Consider the following 25,562-nt stretch of genomic DNA (forward strand, 5'->3'; position numbering starts at 1 on the left):
GCGGTGAGAGGCCCGCGTACCACAAAAAAAAAAAAAAAAAAAAAAAAAAAAAAAAAAAAAAAAAAAAAAAAAAATTTGCGAAAGATCTCTAAAACCTTGCAACTCAGAAGTGTGGCCCCTAAAGCAGAAGTACTGGCACTGTCCTACCTGTAAGTTCCTAAGAAATACAGAATCTCAGGCCCCACGCAGACCTCCAGAATCAGCCTCTGCATTTTAATAAGATACCCAAGTGATTTGCATGCATATTAAAATTTGAGAAGCACTGTGATAAAAGACACCAGAACATTTTAGTTTCTAAACATTCTGACTTAGCAAACTTAGAGCCTAGTTAGGGAAACTATCAAACAAACGGAAAAATGAGATTTAAGAATAAGTAATCTTATAACTAGAAACATTTTTATTATTGAATTGTTTTAGCCTTACCCTATATAATATGGTTGTAGAGAATATTTTTAAATGCCACCGTTCTGGTTGTTATTTAGATTATATAATAACAAGCTGCCCCCTAACCCAAGGCTTTGGACACAGAGAAAGTTAACAAGGCTTTTCGTTCTTCAACTTGGCCTTACAGCAGGCTATATTTAAAGGTAAGAAAAACCAGAAAGCAATGAAGTACAGAAGTCTAAAGTAAACTTTCTTACCAGATTATTTATTGGCATAATAAAAATAGTGCTTTTTCAAACAAACAAACAAAAACCCCACAACTATAGATCTATTACTTTAGATGTATAGGCACATGTAGTTTTTAAAATGCTTTTCACATGTTCCAAACTAAGTAAAATCTTTACCATTTGTTACACAAATGATCCTGTACAGGACTTATGCAAAGGTTTTAGTAACATTTGTGACATTTCCAGAGAAAATTAATCAGAATCTGTTACCAGACAGAAATTTACCTGCTAGACTGATCAGATGATGGTCGTGGTGGCAGTGGTTCCACTGAAAATAATTCCTCGCTGCCCTGCATGGCATCTATGCTGGTACTTGCCAGGGTAAAAGGTGCAGTTGGCCGAGCAATACCCATTCTGACAGGAACAATCAGGGACTCTGCTACGTTGCACAATTCTTCTACTGCGTAAGGTAACAGTGCTTGGAATACACGCTTACATTTTCCAATTGGTTGTGGAATGAAGTTGCTAGAGCAAAAGGGGAAATACAGGAATCTTCTGAATCCTTTCATATACAAAATTTTATCACTATCACAAAAAAAATGTGAGCGAAATTATATAGAAGCCAAAATAAAAAAGAATGCCTTACTTTTTCTTTTTAGATGAAGCCATTTCCACACTAAGGATGACAAAAACTCTTGCAACTGATCGCAAAAACCTCATTGTCACAGCAATAGCTTCTTCTCTGCGTCCCGGTGTGTATTTGTTTTGGAGTTCTTTCACTAGTGTACCTAGTAGAGTATCTAAAAGCTTTAAAAATAGTAATCCACTCTATTAATGCTGAGACATCTTATAAGATGTTTAGACATTCATAAAAGAAAAAGTTCTAACACTTTTTCAATATTAACATTTCATAATAAAAACATCAAAATATATTTAACCGAAACAATTACAATGTCAGTGATTAATTTATGCCACATGCCCACCACCACTATGCTTGACCTACAGTGGTTCTCAAATGTCTGATTTCTTGTTTTTTAGTCTCAAACTCCTATGAATTTCAATTACTATTTAGCAGAACAATACCTAATATATCAAATCAGAGAAAGAATATATTTCACTCGTATTTCACTCAGTACAGGGTACTTATCAAAACATCAGAGTAGACTCAAATATTAATATATTCATAATCCCATCCCTCTCACTTAACCATTACTTTCTAGTTGCATTTCTACACATGGTGTATCATAAAGTTACTAATTACAGAGAACACCCAATTCCACGTTGTTTTCCCTGTTTTTTGTTTGTTTGGTTTTGGGTGTTTTTTTTTTTGCGGTACACGGGCTTCTCAGTGTTGTGGCCTCTCCCGTTGCGGAGCACAGGCTCCGGATGCGCAGGCTCAGCGGCCATGGCTCACGGGCCCAACCGCTCCACGGCATGTGGGATCTTCCCGGACTGGGGCACGAACCCGCGTCCCCTGCATCGGCAGGCGGACTCTCAACCACTGCGCCACCAGGGAAGCCCTTCCCTGTTGTTTTTTAAATGTTACTTAAAATAACCTTTATTTTTAAATCACTGCATTACATTTCAGTAAGTGGATGACTTGAGTCAATAGTTCTCTATTACTGGATCCATAAAAGTATTTCTATTTTTCAATTTTGCATTATTCTGTGACACAATTTTTTTCTTTCTCATATTGTAGATTATTTCTTTATGAAAACTTCTGAGGGCAATGTTAGTTTTATGGCTCTTGACACTGACAAGTTGTTTTCCAAAGGAGTACCAAATGCAATGCCACCTCATCAGTGTCCAAGTCTCATCAGCACTGGATTTTATAGTTTATATTCTTTTCTAATTTCACAGCAAAAAGAGATATTTTTTTAAAAATTGCACTGAGTTACTATTAATCTTGAACACTGCTTCATACATTTTTATACTGTTGTATTTTTAATACACTCTAGGATTTTTATTTAGAATGAAAGAAGGAGCTTTCATTGATTGATCTAAAATGAGAAATTTAAATCGCCTCCAAAATTCCATTCCCATTAATGTACTATTTAATTAGAGCTTACTGGTACTTGGGAGCTTGGATTAGTAAAATTATGGGAAACTACGTAAAAAACAACCTTTTCATGTGCTTGTAATAACTATTCAAAGGACTTACCAAAATATCTGCTGTACACTTGACTATAAGGCAGTGAGTGAAACAGTCCAACCGAATTGTGCCACTTTGCTGATTGAGGTATACTTGCTCTTCTGGCAAAAGATGGCCTATCCTGCTGCTGGCACTGAGACTTGAGGGGAAAGAAAGAATGCACTGTAATCGCCTACACTAATGTGGGAAATAAATAACTCTAAAAAAATTTTAATGAATACATACGGGTCTTTATTCTCCTGTGACCCAAACATAATCATAGATTTCAAAGCATTCCAGTCCTGTAGAACACGCTCCAAGGCAAGCTGGGCAAATCTTGGGGGTTCTAAATCATGATCAGGCATATCTGAATCTAAAAAGAAAAGAAATAGTGGGTAAGGCAGAAATAAACATACTGCTTTTCCTATATGTCATAACCGTCAAATTAACTCACCTTCAGGATTGGCTGTTTTTCGGTTACGATCCTCCCTGATTCGAGGAGGTCTGTACTGGCAATGCTCTACTGTCTGCCTCGCAACTGTCTGCACTAAAAAGAGTAAGAGGTGCTCTCCCCTGCAAAACAGCACATCGTTATGAGGAGGAGGAGAGGCTACTTACCTATGCTGTGCTTTTGCAACTCAATTTATGTCCTAAAAAACCCACTACTTGCCTGCTATTTGGCAGAGTGACCAAATTAGTAGCAGTGAGCAGGCGATAAAGTAGATCAAGCCGAGCAGATTTCTGTCCAGCAATTAGAGTTTTACATTTACACTTCTCCCAGCAATCACAATAGGCTGTTGGTGATGTCCGTTTGAGTCTAGAAAGAATTCATACACAAGTACAAAAACAAATTTTTTTAAAAATACAAAGGTCTATATTGAAATTACAGAGGCGTAACTCATTAAAACTCAACAGAACCCTTGTTAACTTTTAAATGCAAAGTGTAACTGTTAATGCAACAAGTAGGATTACTTTAGTGGTGTGAAGTCTGTAAAGCAACACATGAGGAGAGGTATCTTAACTGTCTTGTCAAACACCACTGTAGCATCTAGCACAGTGAGTACACCTAGTAAGCATTCAGTAAGGTGATTCTCACTTTCAGATATTTAAAACAAGGAAAACAAACTTCTTAGCCAAAATTCAAGATGGCAGAGGAGTAAGACATGGAGATCACCTTCCTCCCCACAAATACATCAGAAATACATCTATGGGCTTCCCTGGTGGCGCAGTGGTTGAGAGTCCGCCTGCCAATGCAGGGGACATGGGTTTGTGTCCTGGTCCGGGAGAATCCCACATGCCGCGGAGCGGCTGGGCCCGTGAGCCATGGCCACTGAGCCTGCGCGTCCGGAGCCTATGCTCCGCAACGGGAGAGGCCACAACAGTGAGAGGCCTGCGTAGTGCAAAAAAAAAAAAAAAAAAGAAGAAGTACATCTACATGTGGAACAACTCCTACAAAACACCCACAGAACGCTGGCAGAAGATCTCAGACCTCCCAAAAGGCAAGAAACTCCCCACTTACCTGGGTAGGGCAAAAGAGAAAAGAAAAAACAAACACAAAAGAACAGGGACGGGACCTGCACCAGTGGGAGGGAGCTGTGAAGGAGGAAAGGTTTCCACACACTAGAAGCCCCTTCGCGGGTGGAGATGGGGGATGGCGAGGGGGAAGCTTCGGAGCCACAGAGGAGAGCATGGTAACAGGGTGTGGAGGGCAAAGCAGAGAGATTCCTGCACAGAGGATCGGTGCCGACCAGCACTCACCAGCCAGAGAGGCTTGTGTGCTAAGCTGCTCTGGCGGGTGGGCGGGGGCTGGGAGCTGAGGCTCGGGCTTCAAAGGTCAGATCCCAGGGACAGGACTGGGGTTGGCTGCGTGAACACAGCCTGAAGGGGCTAGTGCGCCACAGCTAGCGAGGAGGGAGTCCGGGAAAAAGGCTGGAACTGCCTAAGAGGCAAGAGACCATTGTTTCCTGGTGCGCGAGGAGACAGGATTCAGAGCACTGCTTAAATAAGCTTCAGAGAAGGGCGTGAACTGCAGCTATCAGCGTGGGCCCCAGAGACGGGCATGGGACACTAAGGCTGCTGCTGCCGCCACCAAGAAGCCTGTGTGCAAGCACAGGTCACTATCCACACTGCCCCTCCCGGGAGCGTGTGCAGCCCGCCACTGCCAGGGTCCTGTGATCCAGGGACAACTTCCCCCAGGAGAATGCACGGCGCACTTCAGGCTGTTACAACGTCACCCTGGCCTCTGCCGCCACAGGCTAGCCCCGCACTCCGTACCCCTCCCTCCCCCAGGCCTGAGTGAGCCAGGGCCCCCTAATCAGCTGCTCCTTTAACCCCATCCTGTCCAGGCAGGGAACAGACGCCCTCAGGCGACCTACAGGCAGAGGCGGAGCCAAATCCAAAGCTGAACCCCAGGAGCTGTGCGAAAAAAGAAGAGAAAGGGAAATCTCTCCCAGCAGCCTCAGGAGTAGCGGATTAAATCTCCACAATCAACTTGATGTACCTGCATCTGTGGAATACCTGAATAGACAAAGAATCATCCCAAATTGAGGCGGTGAACTTTGGGAGCAACAATATATGTATTTTTTTCTCTTTTTGTGAGTGTGTATGTGTATGCACCTTTGTGTGATTTTTGTCTGTATAGCTTTGCTTTTACCATTTATCCTATGATTCTTTTTTTTTTTTTAGTATAGTTTTTAGCACTTGTTATTGGTGGATTTGGTTTTTGGTTAGGTTGCTCTCTTCTTTTCTTTCTTTTTTTAATTACTTTTTAGTTTTTTTCTTTTTAATAACTTAAAATTTTTATTTTAATAACTTTATTTTATTTTTTTCTTTCTTTCTTTTTTTCTCACTTTTCTTCTGAGCCATGGGGCTGATAGGGTCTTCATGCTCCAGCCAGGTGTCAGGCTGTGCCTCTGAGGTGGGAGAGCCAAGTTCCAACAGAGACCTCCTGGCTCCGTGTAATATCAAATGGCAAAAGCTCTCCCACAGATTGCCATCTCAACACTAAGACCCAACTCCACTCAACGACCAGCAAGCCACAGTGCTGGACACCCTATGCCAAACAACTAGCAAGACAGGAACACAACCCCACCCATTAGCAGAGAGGCTACCTAAAGTCATAATAAGGTCACAGACACCCTAAAACACACCACCAGACGCGGTCCTGCCCAACAGAAAGGTAAGATACATCCTCATCCTCCCAAACACAGGCACCATTCCCCTTGACCAGGAAGCCTACACAACCCACCAAACCAACCTTAGCCACTGGGGGCTGACAACAAAAACAACAGGAACTACGAAACTGCAGCCTGTGAAAAGGAGACCCCAAACACAGTAAGTTAAGCAAAATGAAAAGACAGAAAAACACACAGCAGATGAAGGAGCAAGGTAAAAATGCACCAGACCTAACAAATGAAGAGGAAATAGGCAGTCTACCTGAAAAAGAATTCAGAATAATGATAGTAAAGATGGTCTAAAATGTTGGAAATAGAATAGACAAAATGCAAGAAACATTTAACAAGGACCTAGAAGAACTAAAGAGGAAGCAAGCAACGATGAACAACACAGTAAGTGAAATTAAAAATTCTCTAGAAGTAATCAATAGCAGAATAACTAAGGCAGAAGAACAGATAAGTGACCTGGAAGATAAAGTAGTGGAAATAACTACTGCAGAGCAGAATAAAGAAAAAAGAATGAAAAGAACTGAGGACAGTCTCAGAGACCCCTGGGACATTAAACACACCAACATTCAAATTATAGGGGTCCCAAAAGAAGAAGAGAAAAGAAAGGGACTGAGAAAATATTTGAAGAGATTATAGTTGAAAACTTCCCTAATATGGGAAAGGAAATAGTCAATCGAGTCCAGGAAGCGCAGAGTCCCATACAGGGTAAATCCAAGGAGAAACACACCAAGACAAATATTAATCAAGCCATCAAAAATTAAATACAAGGAAAATATGTTAAAAGCAGCAAGGAAAAAGCAACAAATAACATACAAGGTAAATCCCATAAGGTTAACAGCTGATCTTTCAGCAGAAACTCTGCAAGCCAGAAGGGAGTGGCAGGACATATTTAAAGTGATGAAAGGGAAAAACCTACAACCACGATTACTCTACCCAGCAAGGATCTCATTCAGATTCGATGGAGAAATTTAAACCTTTTAGGGACAAGGAAAAGCTAAGAGAATTCAGCACCACCAAGACAGCTTTACAACAAATGCTAAAGGAACTTCTCTAGGCAGGAAATACAAGAGAAGGAAAAGACCTACAAGAACAAACCCAAAACAATTAAGAAAATGGTAACAGGAACATACATATTGATAACTACCTTAAATGTAAATGGATTAAGTGCTCCAACGAAAAGACACAGACTGGATGAATGGATACAAAAACAATACCTGTATATGTCTACAAGAGACCCACTTCAGACCTAGGGACACATACAGACGGAAAGTGAGGGGATGGAAAAAGATATTCCATGCAAATGGAAATCAAAAGAAAGTTGGAATAGCAATTCTTATCAGACAAAACTGACTTTAAAATACAGACTATTATAAGAGATAAAGAAGGATAATACATAATGATCAAGGGATCAATACAAGAAGAAGATATAACAACTGTAAATATTTATGCACTCAACATAGGAGCACCTCAATACATAAGGCAAATGCTAACAGCCATAAAAAGGGAAATCGACAGTAAAACAATCTTAGTAGGGGACTTTAACACCCCACTTTCACCAATGGACAGATCATCCAAAATGAAAATAAATAAGAAAACACAAGCTTTAAATGATACATTAAACAAGATGAACTTAACTGATATTTATAGGACAGTCCATCCAAAAACAACAGAATACACTTTCTTCTCAAGTGCTCATGGAACATCCTCCAGGATAGAGGGTCACAAATCAAGCCTTGGTAAATTTAAGAAAATTGAAATCTTATCAAGTATCTTTTCCGACCACAACGCTATGAGACTAGGTATCAATTACAGGAAAAAATCTGTAAAATATAAAAACACATGGAGGCTAAACGATGCACTACTTAATAACCAAGAGATCACTGAAGAAATCAAAAAATGCCTAGAAAATAATGACAACAAAAACACAACGACCCAAAACCTATGGGAAGCAGCAAAAGCAGTTCTAAGAGAGGCATTTATAGCAATACAATCCTACCTCAAGAAACAAGAAACACCTCAAATAAACAACCTAACCTTACACCTAAAGCAATCAGAGAAAGAAGAACAGAAAAAAAAAAAACCCCATATTTAGCAGAAGGAAAGAAATCATAAAGATCAGATCAGAAATAAATGAAAAAGAAATGAAGGAAACAATAGTAAAGATCAATAAAACTAAAAGCAGGTCCTCTGAGAAGATAAAATTGATAAACCGTTAGCCAGACTCATCCCGAAAAAATGGGAGAAGACTCAAATCAATAGAATTAGAAATGAAAAGGGAGAAGTAAAAACTGACACTGCAGAAATACAAAGGATCATGAGAGATTACAACAAGCAACTATATGCCAATAAAATGGAAAACCTCGAAGAAACGGACATATTCTTAGAAAAGCACAACCTTCTGAGACTGAACCAGGAAGAAAGAAAATATAAACAGACCAATCACAAGCACTGAAATTGAGACTGTAATTAAAAATCTTCCAAGAAACAAAAGTCCAGGACCAGATGGCTTCACAGGCGAATTCTACCAAACATTTAGAGAAGAGCTAACAGCTATCCTTCTCAAATCTTCCAAAATACAGCAGAGGGAGGAATACTCCCCAACTCATTCTACGAGGCCACCATCACCCTGATACCAAAACCAGACAAAGATGTCACAAAGAAAGAAAACTACAGGCCAATATCACTGATGAACATAGATGCAAAAATCCTCAACAAAATACTAGCAAACAGAATCCATTAAAAGGATCATATACCATGATCAAGTGGGATTTATCCCACAAATGCAAGGATTCTTCATTATATGCAAAACAATCAATGTGATAAAACATATTAGCAAATTGAAGAATAAAAACCATATGATCATCTCAACAGATGCAGAAAAGGCTTTCCACAAAATTCAACACTCATTTATGATAAAACCCACCCAGAAAGTAGGCATAGAGGGAACTTACCTCAACATAATAAAGGCCATAGATGACAAACCCACAGCCAACATCATTCTCAATGGTGAAAACCTGAAAACATATCCTCTAAGATCACGAATAAGACAAGGTTGTCCACTCTCACCACTATTATTCAACATAGTTTTGGAAGTTCTAGCCACAGCAATCAGAGAAGAAAAAGAAATAAAAGGAATCCAAATCGGAAAAGAAGTAAAGCTATCACTGTTTACAGATGACATGATACTATACATAGAGAATCCTAAAGGTGCTACAAGAAAACGACTAGAGCTAATCAATGAATCTGGTAAAGTAGCAGGATACAAAATTAATGCACAGAAATCTCTTGCATTCCTATACACTAATGATGAAAAATCTGAAAGAGAAATTAAGGAACACTCCCATTTACCACTGCAACAGAAAGGATAAAATACCTAGGAATAAAGCTATCTAAGGAGACAAAAGACCTGTATGCAGCAAACTAAGACACTGATGAAAGAAATTAAAGGTAATACAAACAAATGGAGAGATATACCATGAGATATACCACCAAGAACATATACCATGTTCTTGGATTGGAAGAATCAACATTGTGAAAATGACTCTACTACCCAAAGCAATCTACAGATTCAATGCAATCCCTATCAAACTACCAATGGCATTTTTCACAGAACTAGAACAAAAAATTTCATAATTTGTATGGAAACACAAAAGATCCCGTATATAGCCACCACAATCTTGAGAAAGAAAAACAGAGCTGGAGGATTCAGGCTCCTGGACTTCCGACTATACTACAAAGCTACAGTAATCAAGGCAGTATGGTACTGGCACAAAAACAGAAATATAGATCAATGGAACAGGATAGAAAGCCCAGAGATAAACCCACGCACATATGGTCACCTTATCTTTGATAAGGAGGGAAGAATACACAGTGGAGAAAAGACAGCCTCTTCAATAAGTGGTACTGGGAAAACTGGACAGCTACATGTAAAAGAATGAAATTAGAACACTCCCTAACACCATACACAAAAATAAACTCAAAATGGATTAAAGGCCTAAATGTCAGGCCAGACACTATAAAACTCTTAGAGGAAAACATAGGCAGAACACTCTATGACAGAAATCACAGCAAGATTCTTTCTGACCCACCTCCTCGAGAAATGGAAATAAAAACAAAAATAAACAAATGGGACCTAATGAAACTTAAAAAGCTTTTGCACAGCAAAGGATACCATAAACAAGATGAAAAGACAACCCTCAGAATGGGAGAAAATATTTGCAAATGAAGCAACTGACAAAGGATTAATCTCCAAAATTTACAAGCAGCTCATGCAGCTCAATAGCAAAGAAACACACAACCCAATCCACAAATGGGCAGAAGACCTAAATAGACATTTCTCCAAAGAAGATATACAGATTGCTAACAAACACATGAAAGGTTGCTCAACATCACTAATCATTAGAGAAACGCAAATCAAAACTATAATGAGGTATCACCTCACACCAGTCAGAATGGCCATCATCAAAAAATCTACAAACAATAAATGCTGGAGAGGGTATGGAGAAAAGGGAACCCTCTTGCACTGCTGGTGGGAATGTAAACTGATACAGCCACTATGGAGAACAGTATGGAGATTCCTTAAAAAACTACAAACAGAACTACCATACAACCCAACAATCCCACTACTGGGCACATACCCTGAGAAAACCATAATTCAAAACGAGTCGTGTACCACAGTGTTCACTACAGCTCTATTTACAATAGCCAAGACATGGAAGCAACCTAAGTGTCCATTGACAGATGAATGGATAAAGAAGATGTGGCACATATATATATAATGGAATATTACTCAGCCAGAAAAAGAAACGAAGTTGAGTTATTTGTACTGAGGTGGATGAACCTAGAGTCTGTCATACAGAGTGAAGTAAGGCAGAAAGAGAAAAACAAATACCGTATGCTAACACATATATATGGAATCTAAAGAAAAAAAAAGGTTCTGAAGAATCTAGGGGCCGGACAGGAATAAAGACACAGACGTAGAGAATGGACTTGAGGACACGGGGAGGGGGAAGAGTAAGCTGTGACAAAGTGAGAGAGTGTCATGGACATACATACACTACCAAATATAAAACAGATAGCTAGTGGGAAGCAGCCGCATAGCACAGGGAGATGAGCTCGGTGCTTTGTGACCACCTAGAGGGGTGGGATAGGGAGGGTGGGAGGGAGACACAAGAGGGAGGAGATATGGGGATATATGTATATGTATAGGTGATTCACTTTGTTATAAAGCAGAAACTAACACACCACTGTAAATCAATTATACTCCAATAAAGATGTTAACAAGAAAATAAATAAAGCACAATAGATGATTTTTACAAACCAATTCTCTATTAACTATTTATTACATCTACACACCTGTGGCACAGCTACAGCTGATGTCCCTACTGGGACTCTGAGGCACTGCAAATGTTAGTGCTGGGGTAATTTTATTGCTTCTCACTTAGGTCTGTGAAAACTAAGAAACTAGCCATAGCAACTCTATTGCTGGATGAAGGTTATTACATTTAGTTTAAGAAGTAAACAAGGCACATGCCAAACCATGATTCCCTTAATGCCTTCAGCGATTTCCTGCTAATACACCCTACTACAGGGGGCCTGAGCCTTTGGCTGGAGAACACAGACAAAAACATTCTGTATATATGTTTCTTAAAAGACTGATTCTAGTCACAATGTATGATCACGTATTTCTTGCATGTTAGGCTAGTTTTATGTAAGGAGCAGTACTTAGAACTAGCAAACATTGCAAAGTACTCTTTAAATAAAAAACTACGTTTTAATATATACATCGGCTTAACGTGGGCAACCTGAGAAAACCTCATGCTTTCTGAATTATGAAACAATTAAAGCATGACTCAGTACAAATTATTTTAATATGGCAATACGAATCTAAGTAGTTTACAATATTAAAGAAAACTAAAATCACACTCACTTGCAATCATGACCTTTATGACAAACCCTTGCACATTCCGTACAACAACAGAGGGACTCCAGCAAGCCACACGTACGACACTCAAAAATATCCTAAAATTAAAAGGATATACTTTTTAGAAGAATGATATGTATATCTCATCACAATAATTACTTCTGGTATTTTCTAAAACAATTCAATCACAACAACAGCAGAGCAAAATTAATGTGCTCTGGGAAACAGTCACAGATGGGTACACAAATGGGAATCAAATATTACCAGAAGGGCAAAAATTATCTGTATCATCCAAAAAAAGGCATAACAGTTATAAAATCTAAATCAAGAGCTGTGAATCAGATTATACTACCCAGCGAAGATTTCTAATTTTTACGACAGCCCGTAACTGGTGTTAACAGTCAACGCCTTTACCTCATTTATTTAGGAATTAAATACAAATTAATTTTCTTTGGAGAATTTTATAACTCAGGAATAAAAGGAAATACCAGACTTGCAATTCCAAAGCTAAGAACTGTAACTCTAGAGACGGTCAAAGGGAAGAAAAGAAAACCTAGATAGCATAAATATAGGGAAATATAAAATAACTTACCTGGTTAATGTGCTCTGCTCCAGTCCATGTAAAACTGCAGGTATCATTACAACATAAGACATATAAAGGCGAGTCATCAGGGTTGGTACCTGATGGGCAAACCATGCCCATAAATACATCTTCCTCTTTTTCACTTGAGGACACTTCCGCTAAAAAGATTAAAAACATAATAGTTCATACATCAAGAAAAGACTTACAGCCATCTACTCCTTTCCTCAAATGGAAAAGCTCTAACATTTACACAGGATAAATAAGAAACTACTATATATTAATGAAATAAATTGACATACAAAGTCAACAATGCAAGGAAATCCAGTCAATTCTGGTGCAAAGTAAAGCAAAGCGTAATTATATCATAACCATATATGAGGACAATACAAATACACCAAACATCAGCCTTCTGAGTCATTAGCTCTATGTCATGCAGTTAAGATTCAAGTTCTAGCTCTACTTAACAAATTATAGACAATCACATAATTTATTCATAGCCAGTATTTTTGTGTGTGTGTGGTATGCGGGCCTCTCACTGTCGCGGCCTCTCCCATTGCAGAGCACAGGCTCCGGACGCGCAGGCTCAGCAGCCATGGCTCACGGGCCCAGCCGCTCCGCGGCATGTGGGATCTTCCCAGACCAGGGCACGAACTCGTGTCCCGAACCCATGTCCCCTGCATCGGCAGGCGGACTCTCAACCACTGCGCCACCAGGGAAGCCCTATACCAGCTGCTTTTTGATGGAAAGTTAGAAGGTACACTATGCTTGAAAAAAGTATAAGCATATGAATTTCATACACATAAGCAAAAGAAATATCTTGATAGTTTCTAATCAGTATCATTTCCATATACAGGAATTAGGTTTGAATAATTATAGAAGAGAATCTATTCAAATTTAAAAATTAGCAACCCTTTTAGAACTTGAAATAAATTACCTTTTGCAATTTTCTGGGCTGTTTCTAAAATGGTAATTGCAGCAGGATAAGCTCGGCCACTTACAGCTGACATAAATGGGGTCATACCTCTTGCATCCCTAAAATGAGAAAAATTGTATATTAAAATATTATCAATTATTTTCCTTCCTGATTATGAAAGATACATATGTTCATGATGAAACAAAAAAGTTTTGTCTTAGTAAATAATGTCTAACCATTCAAAGAAAACCATGGGTGGTATTTTCTGGCCTCATATTACCTCACTTAAGAAAGTCACTTCGTGGAACCTTTGTCTCTCTAAACCACGCTCTCCTCTCTTGGCTTTAGTGACACTAAAGAATAGACCAGCAAGGGCTCTGGAGTAAACTAATACTTTCTAGACGTGAGCATAGTAACAGGCTCTATCTCAAGCAATTGTGAGGAAGATTATATGAATTATTACTTAAAAGGTTTCAGCACAGTGCCTAGCAAAAAACAAGTATTCAGTAAGTGTTAGCTATTATTATTACGAGTTTCCTCTTTAAAATGTACTTAAACATTCTTCACTTAATTTCTATTTCCTCCTAGACCCCTCGCATTTCCCAGAAGTCAGTCCTCAGCCATTTGTGCCTCTCTCTCTTCCGCCATAGCAACTACCACTTCTCTCACAATAATACGGTTCCAACACCTACACTTGTTTAACTTGATAAGCCTACTTGGGATTTCCCAGTGGTGTCTTACATTCAACGTGTCTAAAACTCAAATCATCTTTCTCCGCAAACCTGCTTTCTACCTGACTTATCTATGTCACCCAACAGTATCACTGTCCCAAATAACTTCAGACAAAAATTTTGGTTCTTCACAAAGTATTCCTTCTAAAGCAATTTTTAAACTTCTGCATCTAATCTTTCTTTTCCATTTTCAACAACTCAATAGTTTATTACAACACACATACTAAAGGCTATGACAGACATATAAAACATAGCCTTGACTCTGGTTTCTACTCTTGCCTATTTTCATCTCTTTTATACCACCATCTCATTACTATTCTTATAATCCCACTTTGATACTATTCAATCTAACAAAGGCCATTATTGAGAGGATTCAAGCCCAAAGAACAGAGACCGAAGTAGTGATTTTAACCTATTTTTTTCAGATCCACTGGCTGTTGTTCTCTTCTAATCCTCCACTCTGAATTGGACGAATTACTGTTTCTCATAATATTCATACTTCTCCATGTTGTTGTTCCCTCTTCTCCCTATTTCTCATGGTTCTACTCAAACTTCATTTTCATGAAGCTGCTTTCTGTAGAATAAACACATTTCTCCCTTCTGTTTACTCCAAAACACACTTATGTGTCCCTTTAGCCAGACTCAACCCAGAAAAAAAGCTCAAATAAATAAAATCAGAATTGAAAGAGAAGTTACAACCAACATCAAACAAAGGATTGTAAGAGATTTACTATGAACGATTATGCACCAGTAAAATGGACAACTTAGAAGAAATGGATAAACTCATAGAAGCACACAATCTCCCAAGACTGAATCAGAAAGAAATAGAAAATATGAGCAGAATGATTACCAGTAATAAAATTGAATCAGTAATTTAAAAACTCCCAACAAACAAGGGTCCACGACCAGACAGCTTCAGAGGTGAATTCTACCAAACATTTCAGGGGTTAACACCTATCCTTCTCAAACCATTCCCCAAAAAATTAAGAGGCAGAAATGCTTCCAAACTCATCCGACAAGGCCAGCATCGCCTTGATACCAAAACCGAAGACATCACAAAACATTTTAATTAATTAATCACAGGCCAGTATCACTGATGAACACAGATGCAAAAATCCTCAACAAAATATCAGCAAACCAAATTCAGCAATATATTGAAAGGATGATATACCATGATGAAGCAGGGGATTTATCCCAGGATACAAGTATGATTCAATATCCACAAATCAATCAACATGATACACCACATTAACAAACTGAAAAATAAAACTGTATCATCACCTCAGTAGAAGCAGAGAAGGATTCTGACAGAATTCAACATCCACTTATGATAGAAACTCTCCAGAAAGTGGGTACAGAGGGAACATACCTCAACATAATAAATGCCATATATTGGCAGGCCCACAGTTAAAATAAAAGCTGAAAAGTTGAAAGCATTTCCTCTAAGATCAGGAACAAGAAAAGGATGCCCACTCTCACCACTTTCATTCAACAAAGTATTTTAAGGCCTAGCCACAGCAATTAGATAAGAAAAAGAACAAAATGGCATCCAAATTGGAAAGACAGAAGTAAAATTATCACTGTTTGTAGATGACATATACTACATATAGAAAACCCTAAAGATGCCACCAAAAAGCAATTAGAACAAATAAATGAAAAGAGTAAAGTTGCAGGAAACAAAATTAATATGCAGAAATCTACTGCATTTGTATACACTAAAAACAAACTATCAGAAAGAGATATTAAGAAAACAATCCCATTTACAATTGCATCAAAAATAACAAACTACCTAGGAATACATCTAATCAAGGAGGTAGAAGACCTGTACTTGGAATATGTGGAATACTACAAGACATTGATGAAAGAAACTGAAGATGACCAGAAATGGAAAAATAAACCTTGCTCATGGATTGGAAGAATAGTATTACTGAAATGACCATACTACTTAAAGCAATCTATAGATTTAATGCAATCCCTATCAAAATACACATGACATTTTTCTCAGAACTAGAACAAATAATCATCAAATTTATATGGAACCATGAAAGACCCCAAAACAGCCAAAGCAATCTTGAGGGAAAAAAATCCAAAGCTGGAGGCATCATGTTCCCTGATTTCAAACAGTACTACAAACCTATACTAATCAAATGGTATGGTACTGGCATAAAAAAAGACGCAGAGATCAATGGAACAGAAGAGAGGGCCCAGAAATGAACCCACACTTGCAAAAATAAAAAACTCGTAACACCTTCTTGTACTAAATAGGGAAGGTGACATAAGGGTCAAGACTGGGAGTCCCCGTTCTGTAATAAAGACACATACCAGGGCTGGAATTCCAGCTATGCCACTCACTAGTTTTGTGAGCCTGGGCAAGTTAATTAACCCATGACAAAGGAGGCAAGAATATATAATGGGGAAAAGACAGTCTCTTCAATAAATAGTGTTGACAAAACTGGACAGCTAACTGCAAAAGCATGAAACTGGACTACTTTCTCACACCATATAAAAAAATAAATTCGAAATGGATTAGAGACGTAAATGTACGACCTGAACCCATAAAACTCCTAAAGAAAACACAGGCAGTATGCTCTTTGACACTGGTCTTAGTTTTATTTTTTTTGGATCTGCCTCTTCAGGCAAGGAAAACAAAAGCATAATCAAACAAACAGGACTAAATCAAACTAAAAAGTTTTTGAGGAAAACACCAACAAAATGAAAAGTCCACCTACTGAATAGGAGAAGATATTTGCCCATGATATATCCAGTAAGGGATTAATATCCAAAATATACAAAGAACTCATACAATTCAACATCAAACAACCCCAATCTGATTAAAAACTGGACAGGAGACCTGAACAGACATTTTTCCAAAGAAGACATACAACAGATGGCCAAGAGACACGTGAATAGTTCAACGTCACTAGTCATCAGGGAAATGCAAATCAAAACCACAGTAAGATACTACCTCACATCTGTTAGAACGGCTATTATCAAAAAAGACAACAAATAACAAGTGTTGGCGAGGATGTGGAGAAAAGGAAAGCCTCTTGCAGAAACAGACTCATAGATGCAGAGAACAAACTAGTGGTTGCCAGAGGGCAGGGGGTTAGGAGAATGAGTGAAATAGGTGAGGGAGATTAAGAGGTACAAACTTCCAGTTATAAAATAAATAAGTCATGAGGACAGCATAGGAAATATAATAGGAAATATTGTAATAACTTTGTATGGTGACAGATGGTAACTAAACTTATCGTGGTGGTCATTTTGTAATGTAAAAAAATATCAAATCAGTATGTTGTACACCTGAAACTAACATAATAAGTCAATTATACGTCAATAAAAAAAGAAGAAAAAACCCTTTTCTTACAGAGCCATCTCCTTGGTAAATAATTCCCAGATACATCACTTAGGAAATTGTGTTAGCAACTCTAGGAAATTCTCCTGCATCTGTAGTATAAAAAAGCAAAAAGGGCCAGTTTGATCATCTCTATACTTATCACTTAAAAGTCAGGCAAAAGAACACTGCCTCTCCTAGTAACATCAGCTTAATAATACAGTGGCATATTGGGTGTTTTCCAGATATTTTATATGTTTTTTAGATAAAGAAGGAAAAAGTCAACCACTGTGAGGGTACTAAAATAAAGCACTAGTGAAATAGAAATGAACTGTAGAGATATAAAATGGATTAACAACTAAGAGAAAGGGAATAAGAACATAAAATAACTTTTTAGACACCACGAGGAAATTATACAAAGATAATATGCTTAAAAACACCATAAATGCAAAAAACAATGACAACTGAGAAAATAAAAACAAAGATATACTGTATGTATCTGTATATAAACCATTTTTATCTATGCCTCGAACCACTAATAAATTTTAGTAAGATGCTTCTGTTGTAATAACTCTATTTATAATCCAATGACTTATTTTACTAGTGTGGGGCAGCCTTCATTAAATCATAATTTCATAAATTTGGTCATTTTCATCCAAAGGGCAGTAAGACTTAAACATGAAAACTCCCTCGCCCTCAAAAATAAAAAACTCGTAACACCTTCTTGTACTAAATAGGGAAGGTGACATAAGGGTCAAGGCTGGGAGTTCCAGCTCTGCAATAAAGACACATACCAGGGCTGGAATTCCAGCTATGCCACTCAATAGTTTTGTGAGCCTGGGCAAGTTAATTAACCTCTAAGCCCATTGCTGCAAATGTAAAGTGGAGATAATATTCTCTACTCCAGACAGTTATATCTATAATAAGAGTTAATGCAAGCGGAGCTTGGCACAGATTAATAACTATCATAAAAACACTCATCATTATGAGTTTGTAAAGGAAGATAAACAATCATGCTGCAGACAGAGATGTAACCTATTAACGGTTAATGAGCACTTACAACAGAATACTTATCAAAAGCTCTGTATGATCTCATGATGATTCCATAAGCCAAGACTTCCAAAGAAACCATAAGAATCATCCTTGGATTTTCACAATACAGATTCCAGGCCCCATTTCAGACCTGCTGAGTTATACTGCTAGTGTAGAGCTTGGGAAAGAATGTGTATAATTTTTAAAGTTCTCCAGGTGACAGTGATATAACTAATTTATGGATTCAACATTTGAGAGCAACTATACTGTGATCTTTTTAACATATAAATATACACCCTCATCAAGCTAACATAAAATCAAACCGTATTCATTTAGTGTACCCTGTTTTATATTGAGAAGGCCTCTTCCATTAAAGAGAGCTTACTTAGTAACACAGAAAATACAATGCTAGAGTCCAATAAATTTTAAATTCAATTAAGATAATTGTTGTTCCATATGTTGCAAGATCAACTTAACAGTAAAAGGAGTAAAGCTAAATCTTCATATCAAAAGTATATTAAACTTCTTACTTGGCAGAGAGGAGTTCTCGTAGATAGGGCTGTAGAACAACACTGTCACATAACAATTTTAATATAAAATGAGCGTTGGCCTTTCGATCCTTGGATTCTACTACAGATGGCTCTGTGGAAGGACCTGTAATTAAGCAGATCCATTTGGTAACAAAAGTGTACAAAACAGAGTGAAAGACTATTCTAGAATAATATACCAAGTATCTATCAAACAAACCACCAGAAGAATATTCTAGTATTGGTAACAAATTAATAACTTAAGGTGAATTTAAACACATTAACACATTCTATAAATCCCAACTGATGAAATATATGCACATACACACCACAACTTCACTGATATACAGAAGATAATACACAGAATTAGCTATTTTTCAAGCCATGAAGTCTCCTTGAGATAAAGTGTAGATCTGTAGAAACCTATATACAAAGTGTTTAGTTTTATCTTCCAAATGCCTAGGTAGATAAAATAGTAGAGATTCTCACCTGGAATGGTGGAGGTGCTTGGTCCTTGACCGGTGCCAGTCGCTGCTGTGGTAAGAGATCCCACAGCAGGGGCCAGGATAAAATCAATGTCACCATCTTTCAGTAAACAGAACAGCAGGATGTACATCATTATAGGCAACATATCCCTAACATGTTCTTTTAACTGGCCTTAAGGCTTTTCTCTGCAAGCCAAAGGTCAAATCGGACAGAGGCTTAAGTGGATGCTTCTTTTCCAAACTATAAGAGAAGGAATCCACTAGGCAAATTATTGACTTATCTTGATACATTATTAGCTAGCTTCTTACCAGTATAAAAATATGTATTTCAGTAGCAGAGGGATATCTAACAAGACTTTCTAGAATTTCAATTTTTAAGTTACGAACACCTTAAACCAAATCTTTGTAAGCTAGTTATAATACTCATTATGCTAATTTTAACAATTTCAGATTTCTAAATATCCCACTGAAATGTTTATTTCTTTTCTTTCATGACCCTGTCTTTTTGTTAAACACTTAATAAAATTACAGATCTTACCAGGATCCATTGCAGGAGGGTCAGGAACCCAACTAGGGGGAGCTATGGGGGGTGAAACTGGATCTTGGTGGTCACTGGATGAAGCTCCAGCTTCATGTCTACCCAAACCAGCCGCTCTCAATGAACGTCTCATCATTTCCCGTAATCTCAAACTAGAAGAACATGGACAAAATCAGAGCTCACTACCACGTCTAAGTGTAAGGATAAGGTGCACAGAACTTCTCATCTGAGATGAAAGTTTGTTCTACAAGCAAATACTCCAGGCAGGAAAGTGAAGTACAAATGCCAATTCTGGAATCACAGAATAAGTCAGCAAGGGATAGAAATGCAACTGGGGGCTCCTAGTACCCAGTTCAGCCCTAAAACCACTATATTAAGCTCCCACAGAAACTTAAGCACCGGGAACAAAAGTTGCAGTGAAGTTAAGATTACGAAATAATCTTTCATACAGTTAAGATAAATGAACAGCTGAACATTATAACAAAAAAAAAATTCTGTCCCCTGTTTATCATCAGTAAGATTTAAGTTCAATAGTAGACATTAGCAAAACATACTGATTAGCATAAAACCAATACTGTTAGCCCACTAAACCCTTTTTCTGTGATCTCAAAAGCAATGGAACTAATAGCCACACAGTAAGTAGTTTTCAAACAAAGACCAATTTAGGTTTATTTTTTTATACAAAAAAGTTTTTTTAACAGTACAACTTCATCCCAAGGAAATTAATGAATGAAACTGGAGCTTGTAAAATGTGTTGTTAGATTAATAATCTGGGCGTGATTTTTTTTTTTCTCCTGCTATACAGGTGTGCACATCGCTAAAAAGATAAAGAAATAATCACAAACACAGACCTCAGGGGAACTAGTAAACTACCTGTACAAAAATCCATACCTCTGAATAAAAGCTTACAAAGGCTACAAAATTAACATATTAAAAACTAGCAGCAATTAAGAGAGAGCACATAAGGCAAATCCTTTCACTTGGCCACAATTTTAGAGCTTCTAAATGAATAAAGAGTAAGAATTCAATTTTAAGGGCCAGGCAACACATAAGGGACTGCTTTCTCCCAGGCAGATTTAATCCCAAAGACATGACATTTCTGATGTGAAAAATCTAACACCTTACCCAGGTGAGCATTATATGTCTGCAAATAAGTAATTCAGAAAGATTTGTATTAATGTTTGAATCTCTAATTATTATTTAATCCGAGGGTAAGTGTGTTTTTCCATAGCAATACATTTTCAGTTTTATGAGTAAAATTTTTTTTAAATGCATTTACAAAAATTTCTTTTAGAAGCTACTTTCAGGAACCCATCTATTTTATAAGGCTTGTGTATGATGATGTACCTTTGGGAAGAGAAACATTTTTTGGAAGATTCTGCAAAGTAAATTTTAATGTCTCAAAAAATATACTAGTTACTATAGTATACACTATTAAAAAATACCTATAGTTAATTCTTTTATGGTATCGGTGTCTTCTCTCTCCCAACTTAGAAATCTGAGTTTTTAATAATATGGAGGGGAGCAGGGAACAGTGATTATGATTCTTTCAGTCAAGGTCACTTCCCTGTCCAAGATATCACCCAAAGAGCATGGCAGGCTCCTTACCAGTAACAGCACACACCCGGGTGACTTCACAGTGTGATGCTCCTACACAATTTTAAATAAGCTCAACATAGACACTTGGTATCGTAATGTGTCTTACTCAAAACACACAGAGAAAAAAATCAGCAATGATTGGGAGGCACTGCAAATAACCTGAAAATAAATGCATGTTTTGGGCTTATCAAGAAGAATGCTTACACCAGGGTCGCAAACACAATGCCTACTGGGCCTGGAAAGTAAAATAAACTGAGGAAAGGGCAGTCAGGTGTAAGAAGTAGGGGGTCATGGCAAACTAGAGGCATACATGCTCATCTAAAGGCATTCAAATTTTAAAGAAAAAAAAAAATTTTAACATTGCACAGGCCAAACAAAACATATATGGGCTATTCTCCAACCTCTAGCCTAGAGCAGATTAAGAATAAATGAAGATAAATTGAGACCAGAGTCTCATCTTGAACTTGCAAACTCCCAACTTTGTTGTTGTGATGTAGTCAATTCAATATTATATGAGGGGGTCATTCCTTGTCATTTAAAAAAATTGTCCTCTACCTCTTTTCTTCATTAGGTCTTGGGAACATTTTTAAGTACAATGCCCAGCTCCTCATACAGATTCTTTAAAAACAAAAAACAAAAAAAACAAGAAAAAGAAAATTATTCTTCAAGATGTTGTACACAATTCATGAAGATTCACCTGTATCCTCAGTGGCTGAGGACAATACTGAGGAGATACCACCTTGGCTGCTAAGATTCAGAGTTTTGACATTTCTTCGTATAGGCTTGCCTGGAGTCATCGTATTTTCTGACAATATGGAAGAATTCAAGGTTGATGTAATTTCCTCTTTGTAAGCACGTTATATCCATGCTACAGAAGCCTTAGAATCCAGTCATGTTCAAACATACCACTGTGACAAAAAAGCGAAGGTCATGTGTCTTCCAGATTAATAATCTCTAGAGTACATACACCTGCAATCAGATGCATCAATCAAGCTTTCCACTAAATCTGCCCTTTGTACTCAGGCACTATTGAGTCACATAACAAAACTTCTGAGTCAAATCATCATCTGAAGGCATTTAACCGTACTCCATTCAATAGTGAAATGGCATCAGGTTTGAGCTTACAGCTCATGAATCCCCGCCTGCATACTCATCAAGGGGTATCGCCTAGAAAATCCATGGTAGGCTAGAGGAGGGTTTCACTTCAGTGAAGCAGAGTCTGTGGACTTCCTACTGCCCGGCGTGGATAATAAGACTCCTGTGCTTTCATCTGTTCAACCGGCAGCCCTGAGTTTGAACTGGTTAAGAGCACTGCAGTGAAATCTTCGGCAAATGCCTCAAAGGAGCTTACTCTGCAAATTATTTCTGTGAGCAACACATCACCCACTCTTGAAGCTCCTTTTAGTCTTTGCCTTCAAAATAATCCTTACATGAAAAAAAGATGGCAGCACTGGCATTGGACCAACCATATCAGAGTCCAACTCGATTTGCACCTGTATTTTCCCTGAGGAAATGAAATACCTGAAATAATTCAGACACTAATTTCTTCATGAAGAATTTAAGTTGTTTTCCATTTTAGACCAAACATTTTGCCTAGTGTAGTCCTAAACAAATGATAATTTCCATTTTGCATAGTCTACATAATGTTTCTGTACTATTTTAAATTATAATTTGGTTACCCATAAATAGTTCTTGATAAACCTCACTTCAGGATGTTTTTGAACCTGGGAAGCTATCAAGTTGGAACCAATTTTAGAAGAATCGTTTTTAAAGGGAAAGTTGAATATAGAACAGAAAATAAGCAAAAGAGTGTCTTCGTTTTAAGTAGACTTTACAACCTATCCCATTAGCACAGTGAGCAGTGCTTCCATTAATGATTTGTGAAGTATCCAAGAATTTCTGGCTCTCATGTCTAAATAAATGTGTTTTCCTTCAGGGGGGAGAAAAAAAACTACAAACAGCTGTATCCTGAATTCTTTATAGTCTTCATCTATTCAAACATCTAGTAATTTTTAATGTGTTATAGAGTGTCCATCCCACAACTCAGAAAGCCTGAAAATTTTAAATACCAAACATTCATAATATACATCAGCCTTTCATTTCTTCCCAGATCTTTAGGACGTCTGAGAAACTGAGCTAAGTAAACAATCTGAAAATAAAAGATTGAGGTTCTTTCAATTATTATATTACTTGTTCTCCAACTAAAGAAAGAAACATGAATGATGAATTTAAAACACATTCAAAGAATCAAGTTTGAACTACTTGTCTAAATTACCTCAAATTTTTGAAGGATCCTAGGTCCTACTGTTTTACACCTAAACTAGATAACTAGGTATTGTCAGGTATTTTTCCCAGGCTGATATTGGGAGGAACAAAAACAAAACAAAAGGACCCACCAATTCATGCATACGATAGGAAAGAGATACATTTCTTTCTGTACTTGGATTATGTTTCCACCAATTAAACTTTCCTGGTAAAAATCACATTACCTTCGGCTACTTGATGATCCAGCCCGATTACCTGGGCCATTACTTGAAACAACTGATATTGCATTGGCGATGGCCTCAACAGCAGAAAGCCTTTCTGCAAATGTATTTCTTTCTGAGCGCTCTGCTTCTGAAACATAAGAGAAAAAAATGAGGATCAATTTAAACTTCAAAAATAACTAAGAGATGAAGTATGTACAGGCCATTAAATGCTAACTGGTAAGTGTTTTAGTATTCTAATTCACATACTAGTGATAACAGCTTAATTTTCCCTCCTTAGTGCAACAAACACTTAAGCTAGATTGAACTATGACCTTTAATGTAAATTATTTCCTTATTCTGCCTTACTTTTCAACCCCCAAAGATAAAAAATAAGGTTATTCACAAGTAGGCTGAAATTTCGCTTTCACTAAATTTGCTTGTTTATTTAGTGCAGGAAGGAAGACAAGGCCTATATATCAGTACTTCAGTCTTAATTTATACACGACTTATAATCCTTTAGTCAGTCAATGATAATGAGATAAAAAGGTCAGAAACATGCAAACCACTGTTCAAAAACGTAGCTACCAGAATATCATCTGCAGAATTCAAAATAAGGAAAACCATTATGAACTACAGAGTTGCACTTTAGGTTTTCAGTTTCCCCCTTCACTTAGCCAATTAAAAACTTTATGGCAAAAAGCGTACTTACTTTTCCAAAAACATCTAACAACTCACTAGGTTATTTTTCCCTTTATATTCTGAAAATTAGGATAAAAGCTGCCTCAATATAATTTGACTTAACTTGCTAAATAATTCCCATGGTAATAAAAGTCACCTGCAATTATAAAATCAGTAAAGCTCTTAAGTATCATATATATAGTTTGTACTTAACAGAGAAATTAGAATTTAAGGCAACAGAAACACACTGATAAAAATTTTATTTATTCATGTTACATGTTCATCTTAACAGGCATTTTCACCTTCTGAGACTCCTAGATTTTACAAAGCAAAGTAAAAGTACCTACAAATTCTTTACAGTGATTTTCTTTCTTTTAATAATTTTTATATTTTCAAAATTGCCCAAAATTCGTCTTAAAGATCATGTTACAGTTCTTAATCTCACCCTCTTCTTCTTTAGTTTCCTTATTGCTGGTTGGAAAACAAACTGATACACAAGCATGCAAAATATTGCGATTTCCATCACATCTGTGGCTGATGAATGTCTGTAGCATCTGTAGATTCTGCTCTAAAACAACCGCTTGCTCAAGATTCATAAGATATTGTCGACAGGCCTCATAGTCACAGCGTAGGATGTGCTGCATTAAGGTTTGTTTCTGTGCTCAGACAAATTAGGAAAAAAACTTCAATGAATTTGTATAGCACATACACATGTCAAAAAGCTCACATGACCAACACAATCATATAATCAGCTCTGCAGATACACAGAGACAATTAAGGTGGCCTGGCAAGAGAAGCTGAACTTGAAGGTACCCTTAAGCACAGAA

The 25,562-nt window shown here is 37.4% G+C and overlaps 1 protein-coding gene across 5 annotated transcripts in view; it reads right to left on the reverse strand.

The window, feature by feature from the left end:
• UBR5 (ubiquitin protein ligase E3 component n-recognin 5) overlaps positions 1-25,562 on the reverse strand; it is a 143,136-nt gene that overhangs the window by 34,286 nt on the left and 83,288 nt on the right. For 4 of the 5 annotated variants that reach the window (XM_059042978.2, XM_059042977.2, XM_059042976.2 and 1 more), the window contains exons 21-34: positions 25,181-25,391; positions 24,079-24,205; positions 19,991-20,142; positions 19,457-19,552; positions 18,971-19,094; positions 13,365-13,462; positions 12,440-12,588; positions 11,854-11,945; positions 3,413-3,559; positions 3,197-3,315; positions 2,989-3,115; positions 2,773-2,902; positions 1,258-1,418; positions 897-1,136 (exon numbers count right to left, since the gene is read on the reverse strand). In XM_059042978.2, the coding sequence (XP_058898961.1) occupies positions 897-1,136; positions 1,258-1,418; positions 2,773-2,902; positions 2,989-3,115; positions 3,197-3,315; positions 3,413-3,559; positions 11,854-11,945; positions 12,440-12,588; positions 13,365-13,462; positions 18,971-19,094; positions 19,457-19,552; positions 19,991-20,142; positions 24,079-24,205; positions 25,181-25,391 (1,973 nt within the window). The remainder of the gene's footprint in view (positions 1-896; positions 1,137-1,257; positions 1,419-2,772; positions 2,903-2,988; positions 3,116-3,196; positions 3,316-3,412; positions 3,560-11,853; positions 11,946-12,439; positions 12,589-13,364; positions 13,463-18,970; positions 19,095-19,456; positions 19,553-19,990; positions 20,143-24,078; positions 24,206-25,180; positions 25,392-25,562) is intronic. The other variant, XM_067017424.1, reaches the window with a different exon arrangement.

This window comes from Kogia breviceps, chromosome 17 (genome assembly GCF_026419965.1).
Source record: "Kogia breviceps isolate mKogBre1 chromosome 17, mKogBre1 haplotype 1, whole genome shotgun sequence".
NCBI classification, from domain to species: domain Eukaryota; kingdom Metazoa; phylum Chordata; class Mammalia; order Artiodactyla; family Physeteridae; genus Kogia; species Kogia breviceps.